General features: G+C 39.0%; 1 protein-coding gene across 4 annotated transcripts in view; it reads left to right on the forward strand.

The window, feature by feature from the left end:
• The window catches only part of LOC136881317 (galectin-8), a 366,233-nt gene that overhangs the window by 285,246 nt on the left and 58,732 nt on the right, over nucleotides 1-22,255 (forward strand). For all 4 annotated transcript variants that reach the window (XM_067154130.2, XM_067154126.2, XM_067154127.2 and 1 more), the window contains one exon: nucleotides 8,445-8,533. In XM_067154130.2, the coding sequence (XP_067010231.2) occupies nucleotides 8,445-8,533 (89 nt within the window). The remainder of the gene's footprint in view (nucleotides 1-8,444; nucleotides 8,534-22,255) is intronic.

The raw sequence follows: 22,255 nt of genomic DNA on the forward strand, positions 1-22,255 counted from the left end.
CACCAAGAGTATCAGAGAACACCTCGGGAAACGACTGACACAGTTTGCAAATACTATCAGCCTGCTCCTCAGGTAGATGTCTAAGGTCTAACAACATCTCATCCTGGGTAGGCGAAATAGAAGAACATGACACAGAATTACACTTTAATAGTGGTATTTTACAACTAGAAGCAAATTTGAATGTGCACGACCTAGACTTGAGATCGAGCACAAGACCAGTGTGAGAGATAAAGTCAGCTCCCAATATAATGGGGCAAGACAATTGCTTGGCCACAAACAATTTAATTTTCCATGTAAACTTAAAAACACGAATTTTGACCAGTAAGGAACCTAGAATTTCTAATGGAGATGAATTAGCCGAAACGTATTGAACAGGAGAAGAGACATAGTCAGGAAGTTTACAAACCGATTTCAATTTAGAATACCATTCAGCCGCAATAATCGAACAAACACTACCTGAATCTAAGAGAGCTGTTATAGGCTCGTTATTTAACTCAATCTTAAGAAAAGGAACAGGTGCGGGGGTATCCGCCGCAATCCTAAGACATTCTTTAGGGCATTCAAAAGATGAATTTGAAGGCTGATCGTTCTCTGCATTTACAATCTGTTTACTAGGGGCTGAGTCTCGGGAAGATGGATTAGTCGACTCAACCGAAGCCACTAGTCACTTTTTATTATTGGCATAGGTGGAATTTGCACCAGAAGTTGAGCAGGAGGGGGTGCTATTTGAGTTCGGACAATTCTTGGCGATATGTGAGAAGGCCCCACATTTAAAACAGCCTTGCGCTGAACCAGCTCCATTATTTGCCCTACTACTTTTGACCAATGGACATTTATTGCGAAGATGGTCAGGCGACCCGCAAGCATAACATTTACGGGGTGTGACTGGTCGGCGAGGTGGAGGCCGAGTGTTACTAAAGGAAGGCGGGGGTTCTTTCGCTACACGCAAAGAATCGGCGTATCTAACTCCTTCCGCTGAGACGGCCAACGCTTCAAGTTCAGAAAAAGTTTGCGGGCACGCCGCAAAACACAAGTATGACCTATAAGATGGTGAAATACCTTCCACAATAGCTTGTACAATTTGGTCCTCAGGGAAGTGAAGAGCAAACACCCTGGTATAAAACTTAATGTCTTGTATGAAATCAGCCAAGTTTTCATCCAACCTCTGTACTCGATAATAGTATTTCTGAATCAGAGATGACCTTGCGCGGGCAGGAATAAAATTAGCAAGTAGATGTGCATGAAAATCTTCGATGGATGACTGTTCAGCTATGGCTCTTACTATTTTGTCGGAGAGAATACCAATAGCATACGGATAGATAATTTGCAAGATTTGACACGGAGACAGAGAAAGAACAAGGGCATGATCCTGAAATTCCACTAGAAATCTTAAAAATGAAATTACGTCACTGGTGGTATTAACAGAAAACTTGGATATACCTCTGAGCAACATTGCCAATGGATGAGGCAAGCTACTAAATCCGGGTGACATAGTAGGTAAAGGTTTCAATGGCAAGGAAGTCAATTCAGAACGGATGTTACTCAATGATGCACGACGTTCAGATTCGTTGTCCAATGGGGCAGGGATAGTTTGAGCAGCAACGGTTATCCTATTAACTTCTCCCTTGGGAGGCGCTTCCTCACTACCTGCATTCACTATGGTGGGTTGATCAGATTTGGGAGGAACTTCCCCAGTTAACAATTGAGTGACCTTACTAGATAATTCAGAAATATTTTCCAGGAGCGTACTAGCTTCCTTCCTCTGAACGTCATTCAGTTTTAGAGACAACAGATCGTTAACCCTATTCGAAAAATGATATAGCCTGCCTTGCACACGCTTAATTTGATTAGGAGACGGATCATTTTCATCAAAAAAACTAACTACAGAAGCTAGCCCAGTAATATTCTCCGTGATCGTGGAAAGAGAGTCGTCAATTTCTTTCTCTCCCAAATTGGGGATGGAAATGGGCAAATCAAGAGACTCTCTAAGCTTGTTAGTGTCTATTGCAACCGTGCCTCCAGATTGCACATTTCTGATAGTTAATTCATAGATCAACTCCTCCTTGCGCAAATAGTTAAGAAGGAGTACATCGCGAGGGCCGGGCATGGTGACAGAACAATTTTGAAAAACTCAAAAAATTCCAGCAACTGGGAAAATAGTTAGAGTTCGGAACAAACAATGTTTAGCCGTCAAAAGGGGCTAAATGGAGACCCATTCAACCACGCTCTGCTACCACTTGTTACCGTGTTTTAGCGGTAGGTAGAGGTGTAAGAAGGTGCGGGCGTGAATGGGTTTTCAAACTACGGAATCAAAGTTAATGTAAAATTTAACAAGGTTATATTTTCTTTTCAATATTAAGTAATAACAAAGAACAGGTACTTAGTAGCCAAAACACAATTTGAAATGTACAATTACAGGGGTTACAGAGTTTGGGCTTCGAGCCCTGAGTTCACAATTCTTGAGCAACTAGCCCAACTTTCCGATATACAAATTTTAACAAAGGGGCAGAAGACCCCAATCAAACCCTGGAGCACTTGCTCCAAATTACACAGTTAAGCCTCCTCGAGGCACACAACACTCCGTTTCCAAAAGAGCCACACGCTCTTTAATTTAAGCCTCTCCCAGGCCACACCAAACTCCACCTTCAAGTTGTCCACAACGGACACAAACCCAGGGGTAAAATACCCAATCTACTGAGGTCTATTAAATGAAAAGCAGGTTAATTAAATGACCTCTAAAACAATTTGAGAGGAGGCGAACTTGCACTCCTAATACACTTTGATTTTAAAACCTACTTTGGCACTAGGCCGTTATTACAAGGGCTAATCCCATACTACAGAGGTGACTTAATAGCAATTTACATTACATTACGGAAGAATAGGTTGAGAAACAATAAGTTCACCTCAAAACATTATGAGTGGGAGCTCGAGAGGGTTAGCACTCTCTATCCCAGTATGTAGCTTTTCAAGAGAATAGAAGAAAAGACTAGTTACATTTTAGGAAAAGGTTACATGGTGGAACGCTTCGCACCCGCCCCGAGAGTTAAACTGCTGAGCAAGAAAAGAAAGAATTTATTAATCGGCCATTACCTTATTGTTGACCGCTGCCGAAGAAAGAGGCGCCTCCCGCCTCCTGCTAGGTACTTAACACACTGAAAGATGGAACAGAAGTGGCCCAGAGACCCAAAAATCAGCAGTTTAAATACTCTCGCGGAAGTTTCTAGGCGTTAGGGGAAAGAAAACACCCGCCCACAATGTTTTTATTGGATAGGACCCCGCAACAGATACAAGTTGGGGGAAAATACACCAGATTGGTCAGAAATTACTAAAAGAAATTCGGGATTGGATAAATCTAAAACAAGGGGAAAAAGAGGGGTAAACAGCCAACTTAAACCATAACAGAAAGAAATTTAACAAGAAACAAACTTTTGAAATAAAAATTTCTCCAACAAAATAGTTCTTTGACTCCGCACTAGGGTGCACTATTGTTGATCTTCAGTAGTGTCCTCTAGAAGAGAAAGTTCACACTTCTTACTTCAAGCGAAACAAAAACACATCAAAAGTGACACAGTTCAAAAACTCAAAATTTTCCACGTGGTGACATCTTCTGAGAAAGTAGAGAATTAATAGAGTAGATAAAATTCAACCTTCCTCCAGAAGAGGAGTTTCAACTGGCGCAACTTTTAAATAAACGGTGTAGAGGTGTACCGCCCGGTACAATTATTATTATTATTATCATCATCATATCACTCGTTAATAAGTATGTGATTGTATTCCAAAGGTAAAGTTCAAATAACGTGAGTTCTTTGATGGCTGTATAATCCAATTCTGGAACCACAGACTCTTCCACAATGTTTGGCATAATGGTGTCTTGGGTTGTTACTAGTCGTTGAGGGTTGATACTTCTGCTATTCATATGCTCTTTCCTGGTATTGCAGTTATCAGCTACAAGTTTCCTCCACTGTAGCTCAAAGGATAGATGCCCTTTGTGGATGATGCAACTCCATTCTGGATGAGTGGATGCCACAACCTCCCAATTTTCAGGGTCAGTTTGACATTTCCCAATTTTCAGGGTCAATTTGACATTTCTCTAGATTCGCCTTCAGAATCTCTCTATAGATTTTTTGTTGTCCACCCTTCTTTTTTCTGTCTGACCTACAACTGATGGTACATTATTTGTTTTGGGAGACATGACTTAGGCATGCAAATTACTTGACCTATCCATGAAAGCTTGTGTTTTATTATGAGTGCCTCAACACTGCTTGTATTGGCTTGCTCCAGAACACTTACGTTAGTGCATCTGTCTTGCCATTTTATTCCTAGGATTCTCCTAATGCAGCATTGATGGTATTTTTCCAGATATAGTAAGTGCCTTCTGTATATAACCCAAGTTTCACAACCATTGAGTTGGAGATGGAACAACGGCGGCTTGGAATACATACAGCTCGGTTTAAGTGCTGATGTTATCATTGTCAAACAGCCTAATTCGTATTTGACTATAGGCTATGCTGGCACATTTGAGATGATATTGAATTTCAGCATCAATGTTCGCATTTGTTGATATGTGACTGCCCAGAGAGGGAAAGTGTTAAATATTTTTTTAGTTCCATTAATCATGGTAGTGGGAACAGCAGCATTACAGGTTGGTGCAGGTTGATATAAAATTTGTGTTTTACTGGTGTTTATGTCTAGACCAATGCTCCTATATGACTTGTTAATTGCATCCAGGATTTGCTGAAAATCATTTTCTGAGTTTGCCAATATAATATCATCTGCATACAGGAGTTCAAAAATAGAAGTAGTAGATAAAAGCTGGGTAAACTGAAGACAGGAGGAAAAAGACTAGGAAAACAGAATAAACTTGTAGAAGCCTTTCGGATGAAACTAGGAAGCAGAGGCAGGTTTGTTGAGGGCTGAGAAGAAGTGAATATAGAATAAATTTAAAGATGGCAATGCATGTATGAAGGAGTGGAGATTTTTCTAGTCTTTTTGTGTTATAATGTTTTTCATTCTTCTCTTCCTAGTAGCATTTATCCCGCTTCATTGTGGGGTCTGCAGCTTTGCACATTGCTCTCCACATTACAGGCATTGTATGGAAGTGAAACATGGACGATAACTAGCTCAGAAAGAAAGAGAATAGAAGCTTTTGAAATGTGGTGTTACAGAAGAATGCTGAAGGTGAGATGGATAGATCGGATCACGAATGAAGAGATACTGAATCGAATTGGTGAGAGGAGATCGATTTGGCTAAATTTGACGAGAAGAAGAGATAGAATGATAGGACACATCTTAAGACACCCAGGACTTGTTCAGTTGGTTTTTGAAGGAAGTGTAGGTGGTAAGAACGGTAGGGGTAGACCAAGGTATGAATATGACAAACAGATTAGAGCAGATGTAGGATGCCATAGTTACGTAGAAATGAAAAGGTTAGCACAGGATAGGGTGGCATGGAGGGCTGCATCAAACCAGTCTATGGACTGATGACTCAAAAAACAACATTGAATTATACAATAAAGTCAAAGAAATATTAATGTTTATTTATTCCACCTATTCAATACATAAAAAGTGATTTAGCCCTCATGATTGACGGTTCAAGTCTAATACGGTCTTCACAGCTAAACTGCTATTGCTACACAGCAGAGGGTCGTACCACTTCAGGCGAGTCTTTGGCATTTTGTCGGGTATTAGAGTCTCACCAAATGCTGTCCTCGCATCCTGATTTCTCACATGATCCAGTTTGGTGAGTCCCATTGGCCATCAAAGCGTCTTCAATTCTATCACATGTTTGTGACAGGCCAACACACTATCCTGTACAATACGTCTGAATGTACAATCATTCTGTAAATCTTTCATTTTATGTATAGTGACATCTCCTGTTTGAGAACAACTTGCATATCATTGTGTCATTGTCATGTCAGTTTTTAAGATTTATGGCTGAAGATGACTTCCAAGAATAGTTGAAACTAACAGGGTGGCCCTAAAGTCCATTAACATTTGACGAGGCAGTACTTCACGGAATATTGGAGGTATGGAGGTAATAATTGACACACTGATTGGCATGACATTGGGTTCTATTGACACCACAATAAAATAAATAAAGCTTCACTAACAGGGCCTTTTCTGGTAACGTCAACATGCCGCTATTGCAGGCACTTCTGACGCCCTCTCATGATAGCTCCTTTTATACCATACAGAGTCATTATTGACTTGTTGCTGTCCAGTGACATCTGTTGGCATGTTTGTGTAGTCATTGGTGTCAATAGAACTCCATGTCATGTCAAGCATGTGTGGCCATTTGTACCTGACGTGTTGCTGTCCAGCACAGTCTGTTGGTCATTTTGTGTACTTTATTTTGGTGTCAGTAAAACCCCATGTAATCATGTTTGTCAGTTATTACCTCTCTACCTCCAGTATTCTGTGAAGTATTGCCTTATCAAATGTTAAGGGACTTTTGGGCAACCTATATTACCATGGTGTTTTAACCTATAGTTACTATAATAAATGTGTATCTAATTGGTGGAATTTTCTTCTTTTGAATCCTATAACCTGGCACCAGTTCATCCAGGCAGCGTTGATTCTGTTCTGTGCATCTGGGAGTGTACTACAATCCAAACAGATGTCCAGTCTCAAATATTTGAAATCCTTGTTTCTAGGGAGATCAGCAAAATCATCATTAATTGACCCATCATTCAGTTCTCCAAACTGGAAGTAAAAAGTATTCCTCAGATTAAATCTCGGTCTGTATTCATAAAGGCAAATTGTCCAGCGTTCTATTAACTGTTGCAAGTCTTGCCTAGATTTGCTGGCAGCCATGATATCATACGGCATCAACCGGTGGCAGTGGTGTGGGGTCTTCATTTTTGCAACTATTTTCTCACCACTTTTTAGTGTACTTTTCCATTACTGCCTTCTCATTCTGTTGTTCTATTTTTTAACTATGTTCCCACGTTTTTATACAGTGTAGGATTTGATTGATGCATGTTAGTTCCTTTTCCATCAATTCAAAATTTGAAAGACATAACATTAAAATTCATTGGGCTTCCATTTGCTTAAATAGATGGATCATTATTTTATGGTAGTATTTAGGGGTTGTAGTAAAAATATAAAGGTACTTGCTTACCGTATGGCTTTTAGTGCTGGGAGTGCCTGAGGACATGTTTGGCTCACCTGGTGCAAGCCTTTCTATTTGATGTCCATGGGCGTACTGCGCATCTGGATGAGATGATGATAATGAGGTAGGGAAAGGGTGAAACCCAGTGTCAGCACGTAGCCTACTAAGTCACTGGCAAGATCCTAATTAGAGTATGATTCCAGTGTATGGGACCCTCACCAGGATTACTTGATTCAAAAACTAAGGAAGATCCAAGCAAAATTATTTCAGGGCGATTTCATCCACTACAAAAGTGTTACGAACTTCAGGCTGGGAAAACTTGATAGTAAAGAGACAGGCTGCTTGACTAAGGTTTATGTTCAGAGCTGTTAGTGGAGAGATGATGTGGAATGAAATTAGTAGATGAATAAGCTTGAATGGAGTTAATAAAACCATTTTCAGGGCTGCCGACAGTGGGGTTCGAACCCACTATCTCCCAGATGCAAGCTCATAGCTGTGCACCCCTAACCGCACGGCCAACTCAGCCGGTAATTGCTGAATTTAAATTATGGTTTCCTTCTGGGGACTTAATTTTTAATACATATAAATTAATTAACGGGGGGTTAAGTATTACAATGATAACTGAGATTAGGATGGGTTAATTTGTTTGCAGTAAAAAAACTGCAGTTTAAAAAAGTCTTAACTGCAGCAAAAATGTAAGGAATAAATTTTCAAAGAAATGAAATTGCCGATATCTTCAAACACAGGCTTACAGACAACTCAATGTTGTAATGAATGAACTATATACCAAAATTCTTCACTAATTCATGCTTAGATTGAAATCACCTAGAATCTTCAGTTAATACGTGTGCTTACTAAGAACTGTTATATTCATCCAGGAAGCGGACTGTTGAGTGGTTTTGGAGAGACATAGTGCTAGCAGAATTCGTAAATCTGTATACATAAAAGAACTTTTTAGCCCCGGTGGGATGCAAAATATCAATAAATTCAACTCGGTTCATTTTCAATTCAATTCAATTCAATTTTTCTCTTTTAAGAGGCTCATTAGCTACAGGCATTTTCAATGAAGAGAACATGATTCACAAAAGTTGCACCATTGTCCAGAGCCAAACTGCACTTGCTCATAAACAACATACATTAAATAGAATTAAATGGATGGATTTAATTACATGTTTTGTTTTAAAATGATTCAATAATGCTAACAAAATGAAGGAATGTATATTCTTTCAATAAATTAATCAATAAAAAGAAAGTAAATGATGTATCATTTGCTCTGGATTTGATTTTTTTTTTAAATTCCTTCAATGGTTCTTCTTTCTTTGTTTCATGGCAGGCTCCACCATTCGTTGCTGAACTGCAAGAGGGCCTTCCAGTTGGAAGTGAACTTGAGGTAGTTGGAAGAGTTAAATTACTGCCGCATTCGTAAGTTGTTCTCATATTCTTGTATAACTTGATTTAAAGTCATACAAAATTTTTCATTTCCATTGTTCACTCATAATAAGGACAGTATTAAATGAAAGGTAACAACTACATTATAGCTTTTATGATAAACAAGGTACAGTAGAAGTCTGATAGTCCGGCACATTTGGTACCAGCCCAGTGCCGGATTACCAAAGATGCCGGACTATCGGGTGGTACTTCTTATTACGATATAGGTTAAGGCACACAGCGAAAACAGCTGTAACACGGCGTTTTGCTGTAAAATGTTGATCAGCAGAATCATTAGTTTAATAACACACTCCTCTTTTCAAATGTGTTGTTTCTTATTGCCATTCCATAATAATGCTGGAGTTCATCGATGTTTTTATCTGTAAGTCTTCCCCTAACATTTAGAGTCTTTCCATTTACAACTTCTCTTTTCCTTCTGTACGCTTCAATTTTTGAAGAATGTTCCCATCCGTTTTTGAACGTGGCCCATACATTCAATTTTGGAAATTGGTGTTTTTATCATATGGTTAGCTTTCCAGTACTCAGTATAACACACAGCCTTCTAGGCTGAATTTTTCCAGAGATACTGTAGAGGTATTTAAGTAAGTCAATGCATAACAAATTGATTGTATCAGATACATTTGCACTATTAACTTTGAAATAATAAAAAATACACTTCGATTGGTTTCGACAAATAATGCATCAAATTGTTCACGAGAGATCATTATTAAGAGGTAATAACATTTAAAAAATCTTAGAATGGTGCCGGACCATCGGGCGTTCCGGATTGTTGGATGCCGGACTAATGGAATTCTACTGTACCATGTTGTTCTGTCGGTCAACTTGATTCAGCCATCTTCTGCAACGGACACACTTGATGTTGTGACATATAGGTTCATTACAGGTAAAAGGAGACTGAATAATCTGCGCTTGACTTAGGTGTTTCACTTGAATTTCCTTCTGGGCTCTTTGGATAAAGCATGAACTACGCATATGTGCGTGAGTAATACTGGGTAGTGCTGCTCATTCAGTTGCAATGGGACAGGTATATACAGAGTGGTCGGAAACAACGTGAAGCGCATATATGAGCGTTAGAGGGTTGGTCATACTGATAAATAATGGGAGAAAAAATAGATATCTCATGCCATTGTTATTTTATCAACTGCTGAAGTTAGCCAATCAAATCGCTTCGCAGGAAACTTCAGATGGGTTTTGCGAGGCAGCATTGCTAAATCTGCACATGGCTTAATACCAGTTTGAGAGCACCAATAGAAGAAAACTTCTCCAGGGGAGGGATTTGAACAAGGACCTCCCTGCTGATATGGCTCGGCCCATAGCAAGCACGCTATGGTGGCACTGGCTGACACCCATGGTATGTTAGGGTTTGATGCTCATTTCTTGGCATGACTCTTGAGCTGACCAAGCCACATGCAGATTTAGCAACATTGCCTCGTAAAGCCCATTTAAATTTGCCCTGAAGCGATCTGATTGGCTAGCTTCAGCAGCTGATAAAATGACAAAAGCATGAGATATAGAAGGGGCTGCCTGGCCGAGGCGGTAAAGGCGTGCTCGGTTCGCCCGGAAGAACGTGGGTTCAAATCCCCGTCAGGAAGTCGTAAAATTTAAGAAACGAGATTTCCGCTTCCGGAGGTGCATATGGCCCTGAGGTTCACTCAGCCTACACCAAAAATGAGTACCAGGTTAATTCCTGGGGGCAAAGGCGACCGGGCATAGAGCTAACCACTCTACCCCATCACGTGCCGAGGTTAACAATGGTGGAAGCCTTTACCTTCCACTCCTCCAAGGGCCTTCATGGCCTGTACGGAGGTGACTCTGCTTCGTGAGATATAGACGTAATTTTTTTTTTTCAAGTTACTTACCAGTATGACCAAAGCTCTAACGCTCATAAACTTTGTTCACGTTTCCAACCACCCTGTATAAGATGTAACTGCAAACTCAAATGTCAAAACAAAGCAATGTAAGTGGCAAGCTTCTGGAACACTTTGAACCTCAAGTCATTCCATGTAATCTTGCCCGAATATGTGTAGTAGGAGTAGGAGTAATTGTACTAGTGTATTTTCTAAGCAAACAAGATATGATAAATGGTAGGTGGGTGGGAAAAGTGTGTTAACTCCAGATAAGCTATTTTTGAGGGAAATGAATTCAAAAGTTTTAAGTTCATTAAAATCACTATATATACTTCCTTTTTGGTGGTTTAGTGGTGCTTGTTACACTGCTATTATGTTTATCTATATAAATATAAAATAGCTTGTCCTGACTGACTGACTGACTGACTGACTGATTCATCATCGCCGAGCCAAAACTACTGGACATAAAGAAATGAAATTTTGGGGATATATTCACATTATGATGTAGGTGCTCGCTAAGAGAGGATTTTTGGATATTCCTCCGGTAAGGGGGTGAAAAGGGGGGGGTGAATTTCTAAAATGAGTGTATCTATATCTCAAAACTTTAAACGTTTATAGATGTGAAAATTGTATATTTAGAATCTTCTTTAAAAATAAGGAAACACGTATTTTTTTGTTTTCAGAAAATTCCAATAGGAGGGGTGAAAAAGGGTGAAAATGGGGGGAAAATGGGTTGAATGCCTTTAATCAGGATACCGGTACTTATATATCAGAAACTGAAGATATTACAGACCTAAAAAATTTGTACTTTTGATCTCTTTTAAAAATAAAGAAACACGTATTTTTTTGTTTTTGGAAAATCAATTAATGGGAGGGTGAAAAGGGGGTGAATTTTTAAAATGAGTGAATCTATATCTCGAAACTTTTAAAGTTTGCTGATGTAAAAATTGGTATTTAGAATCTTCATTAAAAATAAAGAAACACGTATTTTTTTGTTTTCGGAAAATCGCAATAGGAGTGAAAAGGGTTGAAAAATGGGTTGAATGCCTTTAATGAGGCTACTTATATTTCAGAACCTGAAGATATTACAGACCTGAAAATTGGTATTTTGGATCTACTTTAAAAGTAAAGAAACACGTATTTTTTCGTTTTTGGAAAATCCAAATATTGGGGGGGGGGGGTGAAAAGGGAGGTGAATTTTTTGAAATGAGTGCGTCTACATCTTAAAACTTAAAAATTTACAGATGTAAAAATTGGTAGTTAGAATCTCCTCTAAAAATAAAGGAACACGTATTTTTTTGTTTCCTGTAAATCCTAATAGGAGGGGTGTAAAAGGGGTGAAAAGTGGGTTGAATGCCTTTAATGGGGATACATATATCTCAGAAATAAAAGATATTACAGAACTGAAAATTTGTATATGGGATCTCCTTTAAAAATAAAGAAACGCGTATTTCTTAGATTTTCGGAAATCCAATTAATGGCGGTTAAACAGGAGGGACAAACTGGGGTGAAATTTTTGAAAGACTATATCTACAGAATATCTTGGAAACGTAAAATGTTAGACGTAAAAAGTGGGTGTTTGGAATCTCCTGTAAATGTAAATAAACATAGGCGATTTGTTTTTGGAAACTCCACTTAAGAGGAACTCAAAAGGGGTGAAATTTTAAAATGAGAATTTTTACAGTATATCTAAAAAAACTTATCATGTTACAGAAGTTACGGTATTTTTTATCTCTATTAAACATAAAGAAACGTGTGTTTTTAGTTTTCGGAAATACCACTTGGGTGGAGGGGGGTGGTAAAAGTGACTGAAAATGGTGTTGAATTCTTTTAATTAGGCTACTGATATCACAAAAATGAAGATGTTACAGACGTGAAATTTGATATTTGCAATCTGCTTTAAAAGTAAAGGAACACGTATTCTCGGAAAGTCCAATGAAGGGCTGGGGGGGAAGAATTGAAAAATTAATTGGCTTAATTGTATGAGAATACATACGTCTAATAAAAACTTAAGTTGTTACAGACGTGAAAATTCGTATTTGGATCTCCTTAAAAAAAAGAAAAACGCGTTTTGGTGGGGAAACCATCTTGGAGGGCGGGAGTGTAAAGGAGTTGAATTCCTTTCGTGAGGACACATAAATCAAAAACTGAAGAAGTTAGAGTCGTGATAATTGGTATTTAGAAAATCCTTTACTATTAAAGAAACAAGTATTTTTTGCGGGAAATTTCACTTGGGGGGGGGGGGGGGAGTATTGTGAAATGAAGTGAAAAAAGTAAATTATTTTTATGGGGATACTTATATCTCAAAACTGAAGGTAATAGACGTGAACATTGGTGTTTGGAATCTCCCTTAAACATAAAGAAACAAGCATTCTTTTAATTTCGTTTTATTGGGGGGGGGGGGGGGGTGGCGGTAAATAAACTTAACGGCGGTGGGGTGTAGAAGGAGGTGAGACCAATTGATTTTACTGTTATTAATGTACTTATAAGGATCCTCCCTTGCTCAGGCGGCAGCGCGCCGGCCTCTCACAGCTGGGTTCCGTGGTTCAAATCCCGGTCACTCCATGTGACATTCGTGCTGGACAAAACGGTGGCGGGACAGGTTTTTCTCCGGATACTCCGGTTTTCCCTGTCATCAGCCATTCCAGCAACACATAATAGTAATAATAATAATAATAATAATAATAATAATATTCCGGACCGTCGTCAAATGTGCGGACCGCGCTGGAAACGGCTTCTGGACGGGTAATGACTAAGAATGCAGTCCGGCCGCGGGTTCAGTGCCGCCAAGGCACCCAATATGACACCACGTCGGATCTCCTGAAGGATTTTATCCATATTAGGAATGATTATAGGAAAAGATGGTAAAGATTTACGGACCCATCTGACCGGGAGGAATATCTGAGCCTAGCCCGGGAAGTACGAAATCGATTGCTGGAAAGGAAGATTGAAAAATGGGAGGAAACGTGCCGTAAAATAATAGAAAACCAGTCAGATCGGGAATTTTGGTGGATTCTCGCAGAAAACGAGTCAGATCGCGAATTTCGTCGGATTATATATCTAAAACAATAAGCATTCAATTATAAATTTCAGTATAATACCGTAGCGAAGCACGGGTATCTTGCTAGTATTAAAATATTTGAATGCCAGTCTTCATTTAAAATTCAATATATAAATTTAAGAGACTGCAATGAATAATTGGACTTAATATATTTTTACATCCCCAAGTTTCCACACAAGTTATAGGTGTCTTTAGTGCTATAAGTATTTCTTTCTTTTTATTCCAGTATTTATTTTTATACTTTATTTCTAGGACACATTGCAAACCAATGAAAAGACATTCTTTACAGGTTCACTGAAATTAATGACAGTAGTGCCTTAAAATTACACTTTGTCTCCTATGTTCTTCCAATTATTGACTTTTGTTCCCCTATTTGGTCCCCATCTGCTATCACAAACATATCTTAACTAAATAGTATTTTTAACTTTTCACTTTCATTGTTAAGACTCGCAACCCTGTTTTTAAGAACAAAACTAAATGTAACATCTTGAACTACCTGGGTATACTTTACCTGAGAAGCTGTTTACAGTTCTCTGATCTATGTTACCTTAATAAATAATAATCAATGGTTATACCAAGTGCAATACTCTTCCAACACACTTTCCTATACACATTCTCCCCCGCTCAACATGCAACCAGCATGCTCATAGTGTCGTAACATGCTAACCTGATATTGGCATATTCACACCCTTTGCATCCTTCAAACACGAAATTAAAATATTCCTTTGAAGTCCTCTCCTGGTTTCCATTTTCTTCTGTCTTTCCAACCCATGACCTTTCTTCTTGCTAACTCTGGAACCGACCCTCTTCAGTTTTCATTGTCATTCTTGTGACATTGCTATTGTTAATTTACTGTTGATATTTAAAATTGCTGGTTATACAACATACATACATACATTATCATTATAGACTGTTATGCCTTTCAGCGTTCAGTCTGCAAGCCTCTGAGAATTTACTAAACGTCGCCCCAATCCTCGATTTGCAACTAGTGTTGTGGCCTCATTTAGTTCTATACCTCTTATCTTTAAATCGTTAGAAACAGAGTCTAACTATCGTCGTCTTGGTCTCCCTCTACTTCTCTTACCCTTCATAACAGAGTCCATTATTCTCCTAAGTAACCTATCCTCCTCCATTCGCCTCACATGACCCCACCACCGAAGCTGGTTTATGCGTACAGCTTCATCCATCGAGTTCATTCCTAAATTAGCCTTTATCTCCTCATTCCGAGTACCCTCCTGCCATTGTTCCCACCTGTTTGTACCAACAATCATTCTTGCTACTTTCATGTCTGTTACTTCTAACTTATGAATAAGATATCCTGAGTCCACCCAGCTTTCGCTCCCGTAAAGCAAAGTTGGTCTGAAAACAGACCGATGTAAAGATAGTTTCGTCTGGGAGCTGACTTCCTTCTTACAGAATACTGCTGATCGCAACTGCGAACTCACTGCATTAGCTTTACTATAACTTGATTCAATCTCACTTACTATATTACCATCCTGGGAGAACACACAACCTAAATACTTGAACTTATCGACCTGTTCTAGCTTTGTATCACCAATCCGACATTCAATTCTGTTGAATTTCTTACCTACTGACATCAACTTAGTCTTCGAGAGGCTAATTTTCATACCATACTCATACAAATTATCTTATATTTAAATTTGTAACATTATTAGTGTAAAATGGCCCTCCATAGGTTGTATCTAATAGTTAATTTAAAAAATTAAGTACATTAGCAAGAGGATATGCCTTTGCTGGCGGGACCTAGTGTTTACAGTGCACTATGTCTTCTGGTATGGGCTAGAGCAATCTTGTTACTTTTATTGATATGTCTCAGCTTTATCCTTGGCTTTGACAAAATGAAAGTGACTGAGGTATGAGTGATGCTAATAATGCCATTCCTTCTGCAGCCAGTCCCTGCTATGAATGGTGTGAAAATATTGCTCATAGGGTTGTTGCATGCATTTCACTGGGCTTGGAAGACTGATATGTAATAGCAAAGTTTGGCTCGGTGAGGAAAGCAACGGGAAACTACCTCACTCCTCATTGCCCTAGTACGCCTCTTCAGTGATGCCTAGGCCATCTATGACAGCTGATGGCAGAGCTGTTGAGGATCCAACCAGCCTTTGGGCTGAGGACTAAACATACATACAGCAAGAGGATTACATTTATAAGAATAAACATTTTAAACTTGTTTGATGATGGAAAAATAAAACAATAACACACTCTTAAGTACTTAAAATTAAATTAGACCTGTGACTTAAAAAAGAGGTAAATTAGACTTATGTTGGTGTGAAAAAATATATCTTGGATTTACAGTATTATAAAAATTACACATCTTTATTCTTTTAGTTCTAAAAAAAATAAAGAATACAGCTGAAGTTATTTGAAAAGAACCTGGACATTGGTAAGACCTGTAACTTAAGAGACAGAGTGATTTAGTAATGGTATACACTTTGTTCAGTTTTAAACCAGTACCATACAGCTGTGGTTCACTCATCTTGTTTTGCATCTCTGAATACACTTCTCGGACAGTTGCATTTGTAATGAGCGCCTGATAGAAGGTATGGAAATTGGGCGACACTAACTTCAGTAAATAAAGCAAATCCTTCCACGACGAAGAGATTGGTAAAGCTGCATTTTATATATTCGGTGCTGTAAGTGTACTGGTTCTTCCCCTTATTAGAAAACTTACTTCCTGAATTGTCCCCTCATCCAGAGTAGTCTTCTAGTAAATAATGCCCAGTTTATTGTACGTGTAATGTAGCCACTTGACTTCCATCCAGTTCAGTTGGTCACCATTGTTATTGACCTGTTGATGTTGCAGAGGGCCTTCCAATAGTAAGGCAAAGTCAAGGAAATAATTTCCTTGCATTTGTTTGACTACTGATGTCTTCTTCTTTGCAGCTTGTCTCATCATCTCTGCCTGGTCATGCGGGTGTTCAATATTACCTTTAAAATTTCTCACAAATTTTTCTATAATACTATGATTGGTATCACTTTCCATACGTATATGACTGGACACCAGAAATCTGTGGTCAGCAACGGTGGCTGAATCCTGTAGGGCAGCCATGCACATGGCTGCGACATAACTGTTTTTATTTTATCCATCACATGTCCCAGAAAACATTGTTCCATGCTTGACTTCTGCCCGACATGATCCATTAAAAAATCCTACAGACAGGAACTCCTATACAGAGGGAAATAAGTCTATATACTCGCTCACTCCATAGGCTTCTGTGGGGCGTGAAGTTCTCGTGCTGACCTCACAATCCTATTCCATCCTTTTCGATCTTGAGCCTGTTCTTCCCAGTTATCGATTTGGAGGGTCCGGCATACCTTGCTGATCTCCTTCTTCCAGGTGCTTTGGGTCTGCCTGAAGGTCTTTTCCCATTAGGAGATCCCTTGTATAGATCTACTGGTGCTCTGTTATCCTAGATCCTCAGCACATGTCCATCCCAGCACAGTCTGTTGGATTCTGTCACACCCATTATAGTGTGTTGTTGAGAGAGAGAGTAAATCTCATAATTAGATCTTTTCTGCCAGCTTTGAGAGATATGATCAAACCATGTGCCAAATATTTCTCTGTAAACTTTATTCTCAAAGACTTGCAACTGCTGCTGCTCTTTCTTGGTTATACTCCATGTCTCGGTCTCGGAACCATACAGAAGTACTGGACAAATGATTGTATTGTAGATAATCATTTTTGCATTCCGTGTTAAAAACTTGGAACCTAATATAGGGCTTATAGAGTAAAATGCCTTATTTGCATTCTTAATTCTAGCTTGGTGTTCCTGTTGCCTTCGGTTTTGCTCATCGATTAATACACAAAAGAATTTAAACCCCTCTACTCTTTTAAATATATATTTCCCAATCTTCAAAGACAATCTGTCAACCTCCTCATGATTCGGTCTCTGTACAACCACATTACCCATCCATCCGCCGTAACTTTATTTTACAGACAGATATTAGAATACATAGTAGTATGCCACTGATAAACATTACTATTCAACATAGTCATCATTCTTGTCTAATCACTTGCTCCAACGGTAGACCAAGGTATAGATGCCAACATGGAAAAAATCTGCATACAGTCCCTGAAGCCATGTTGTGATGGTACGATGAACAGACGTATCGTTGTTGAATTACTACCCAGAAGCTTCTTCAACGGTCCAAAGAGATGGAAATCACTGGGTGCCATGTCAAGGCTGTAAGTAAAACGGCCCAGTACCTTACACCAGAAGCCTTGTAACAAATCGCGCATGCTGTTGACTGCATGTGATCTGGTGTTGTACAACTACATGACTCCTTTTGAGAGAAGTCCAGGTCATTTTCTGCAAATTGCTACATCCAAATGCTCTAGTGCAGTGGTATTCAAAGTGTCAATAATGTACCACTAGGAGCACATGGGATTTTCTCAAGGAGTACACACATGTATCGTAACTTCTGATTTTAGCAAGCAGTTCAGAAAAGAGTTGAACCAGCTCATTTTCAGTAAAATCTTGTTCTGACTTAGTGTTTTGTCTACCACTACACAGTCGCCTTTCCAAACTATTCATTCTAAATTATGTGTCAGTTTATACCTCCCATTCACTAGGTATGTAAAAATGCTTGCTTATATTGCGTTGCTCTTTTTTTTTAATTATTTCAAAATACTCATTCACTTCAATTTTTCTTCAGGAGCAATGTATATAGTACAATAGTAATTGTTGCATTAATAATTATACTTGTGTGTGTATAAATATCATTGCTAGGCAATGAAAACCCCATAATTGTGGTTCTGTACTAGAGTCATTGCTGTAACTGCCTGCTTTACACATTATCATTAGTTGAACAAGCAGCAATGATGTCTTTGTCAGTTGAAAATAGATATCACTGTCGCAATGCAACAAACTAAGATCTTCCATCTTACTTTTTAGATTTAAAACTATTATTTTTTAGAGTAACTTTATTGTATGAGGGTAATCTCAAAAATAAGGTCTCCTATTTTTTTATAAATACAGAACTCTGTTCATGTGGCTGTTGGTTACAATATTGTGAAGGGTGTTTCCCGCGCTCGCATATAAACATGGGCATGCTGCACTGAGGCACTTGGTCTTGCCTTGGCAGCCGTTGAGAATGGAGCTCCCATTGGATGTTACCGCCAAGTGCGAAGTGCGCACAATTATTCGGTTTTTGAACGCAAAAGGTACTGAACAGATTGAAATCCATCGCCAATTGACGGAAGTGTATGATGAGTCGTGCATGGATGTCAAAAATGTTCGTAGGTGGTGTAGAGAGACTGCACCCAGTCAGACTGAAATTCACGACGAACAAAGGAGCGGGAGACCGTCAATTTCCGCCGAGATAGTCGTAAAGGTTGAGCAAATCATGCCTGAAGATCAGCGGATCACCGTGGATGATTTCTGCACTTTGGTTCCTGAGGTTTCCCAAAGCGCCACACACAACTTCCTGAACAGTATGGAGGCGAGCTGGTATGACATGGGCATACAAAAACTGTCACAGCGTCTACAAAAATACATCGAGCGAAATGGTGATTATGTAGAAATATAGCTAATTGTTCAAGGTGTAAAATGATGTAAAGCATTATAGAAATAAACAGGTCTATGTATTTATAAGAAAATAGGAGACCTTATTTTTGGGATTACCTTCGTAGAAATTTTATGTACATAATCGGTCTGATAATCAGTATATCCAAATTAATGTGATCCAGATAAAGTGTTCTAGTGTATATTCTTTTCATTACACTCGCTTCCTCAACTTTTGACTGAGCTGGCATTAAAACTCTGACATTTATTGTGCAGTTTTATACAGGGTGTATCTAAACCAACAAAACAATCGGGGATGCTCTTTGTGTTAAATAAAGAATGATGGTGCAATTGGATTGTCAGAAAATATTTCTTTTCGAGAAGATGAGTTTACTGTTTTACCTCCAGTTGCGGGATTCAAATTGACAAACTCTCCACATTTGCTGTGCTAGAACACAAACTGCTGCCCGCCACTGTGCATCAAGGAAGGGATGGGAAGTGCAGTGTATGGTAGATGGAGACAGAGATAATGCTCGGTGCCAGTAGCAGCAATTGGGAGTTAGAAGGGGGGAGGGGGGCACAAAAAAAGGTACCCTGGTCTGAGGCCTATAGTGGGGGGGGGGGGGGGAGGAGAACATCAACATTTAAAAAAATAGCTACAAAATAGTAAGTTTTCTTTAATGCTTTCTAAGCAAATTTTGATAGAGACGTAAAGATTGACAGTCTACCAACTGTAGTGTGGTAATAATAGTACTATGCAATAAAACTTTCACTATAGGGACCATAATTACACATCTATTACAATTAAATAGAAGTTTAGCGTGATAATACAACTAAAGTCATTTAGTATTTGATTACACGCTAACAAAGTAACACACATTTACTGAGTGAGACTGGCAGACTAACGAATGCGCATGGCAAGTGGGTGAATCATACCTGTGTCCATGACCTTAGCAAAAAAATTAAACCCCTGCTACCCTTGCTTAGCACATGCTACACGCTGCTTAGCAAGTCTCCACTACTTGCTGTGGCGCTGTACGAATCAGCTGCAACGAAAAACATCTTGTGCATATTTCCGCAAAATATTTGTCTTAATAATTAAAGGAAGGAATTAGCTGAAAAAACAATAGGGACTGTACAAATTGCTTTTTTTTATAATTCCTAGTTTCAGGTGGTTTTTTAAATAACTGTTAGGTTCTTCAGTCTGCCGAAACTTAAAAAAAAAGTCAGGTAACTAAAATAGAATAAAATAATTTTTCATCTACAAAGTGGGGGAGGCGACTGCCCCCGTTCGCCCCCCCTCCCCCAATCTCCGCTACTGCTCAGCGCAAATGCACACATTTCTCTTTCATTTAGTGCAGTCACTTCCCAAACCCAGAAGGCAGGATACAGTTTATTCTGTTCACGTTGGCTACTAAGTTTGCGGGATACGTTGGTGAGAATGGCTCTGTTTTGATACGCCAACAAAGAAATGGATGATATGCACCTAGCCAATGGCGCAGCAAATGTCAATGGGAAAGAAGCCGCACTGATTTATGGTTTGCAGCACCCTGATCACCATCTTCACAATTCAAGCTTCGTGTCCATAGGCAGGAGATAGCGGGAAGGAGGATAGAAGGAAATAATCATGTGACAGTAGTCCACATATTTCAGCTTTGGTTTAGTATCGATATTTGGGCCAGTATTGTTGTGCAACTATTTACTTGCTTGGGTTGTATGTCCTCTGTCCTCACCCAAATGGTGAGGAATGTTACCGTTTCTTGGTAGAATCACTGCCTGGATTACTGGAAGATGTTTCTCTGGGTATTTGGCAGAGAATGTGGCTGTGTCATAGTGCTCTGTGTTATGCAGCACTTAACCATTATCCAGGGAGATGAGTAGTCCAGGGTGGTCCAGTTAAATGGCTCCATGCTTGGCCAATTTAACTTCCATGGACTTTCCTTGTTATATGAAGATCAAAGTAGAAGGAGCGAATATTGAAAATTTACTGTAATCAAACCATTGGGTGTATTGTTTCTTTTGTTCAGTATTTCATTCCTTTTACAGTATTGAGTAAAGGAATGCACAATTGTGTGGCAGGAAGGATGCTTATTTGCGGATGTTAAAGAATAATACTGAATCCATAAAAAAAGACAAAGGGAGAAATGATCAGGTACATTCCTTGACTAACAAAGTGGTTTTTTTTTTTTTGCTTTACATCTTACCAACACAGATAGGCTTTATGGCAATGATGGGACAGGCAAGTCCTAGTAGTGAGCAAGAAGCAGCCATAGCCTTAATTAAGGTACAGCCCAGCATTTGTCTGGTGTGAAAATGAGAAACCACAGTAAACCATCTTCAGGGCTGCCAACAGTGGGATTCAAACCCGCTATCTTCTGGATGCAAGCTCACAGTTGCACGCCCCTAACCATATGGCCTAAATGTGTCTTAATTACTATGTATTCTTGTACTGTGTGTGCAATTACAGCTACTTCATAAACAAACTGTGGATATTGCCTCTAAGAACAATTCTGCGAGAGTCGAAGGAAGAAACTAGTGCTTTTGCACAGAGCACTATCTGTGTCTCCATCTATCATACACCCCATTTCCCCTCCCTTCCCTGAGGCACAGCAGCAGGCAGTGGTTTGCACTCTAGCACAGAAAAGATGGCGAGTTAATCACTTTGAATCGCATGCCCAGAAGTATGAAAGTAAACTCATTTTCTCGAAAAGAAACATTTTCTCCCTCAATCCGATTGCACCATCGTTCTTTATGTAACACAAAGAGTCTCCTTGATTTTTGTGTCGGTATAATTTAGATATGCCCTGTATACATATTTAACATATCATTTTGGCCTCTTACAACCACTGTTAACTCTTGTCAGCATTTCTAGATTTCCAGAACTCCTCCATCTTGATGGAGAATGTAGTTCTGTGTTCTTCAGACTTTACACAGGTCAACTTCTCCCTCTTTCTGAAAGATCCTTTAACTTGTGTACGCATGTCCTGAACTTCTTCCTTGAACCCAGTATCTCAGATTTGTTGTAGTGGAAGCCATTTGTTTTGACTCGTTAATTTAAAACTGTTAGTTTCTTCAGTCTGTCAAAACTAATTTATGTATAATTAAACCTTATACAATACCTGAAAAAGAAACAATTTAATTAAAGTAGAATGACATCTTTTGTTATTGAAAGAACATCAGATTCTATCAAATCACACACTTTTTAAGTTTATTTTTTATAACTTATGAATTAATATTCCTTGAGAAGTGTGAAACCATT

The sequence above is a fragment of the Anabrus simplex genome, chromosome 9, assembly GCF_040414725.1.
Source record: "Anabrus simplex isolate iqAnaSimp1 chromosome 9, ASM4041472v1, whole genome shotgun sequence".
Taxonomy (NCBI): domain Eukaryota; kingdom Metazoa; phylum Arthropoda; class Insecta; order Orthoptera; family Tettigoniidae; genus Anabrus; species Anabrus simplex.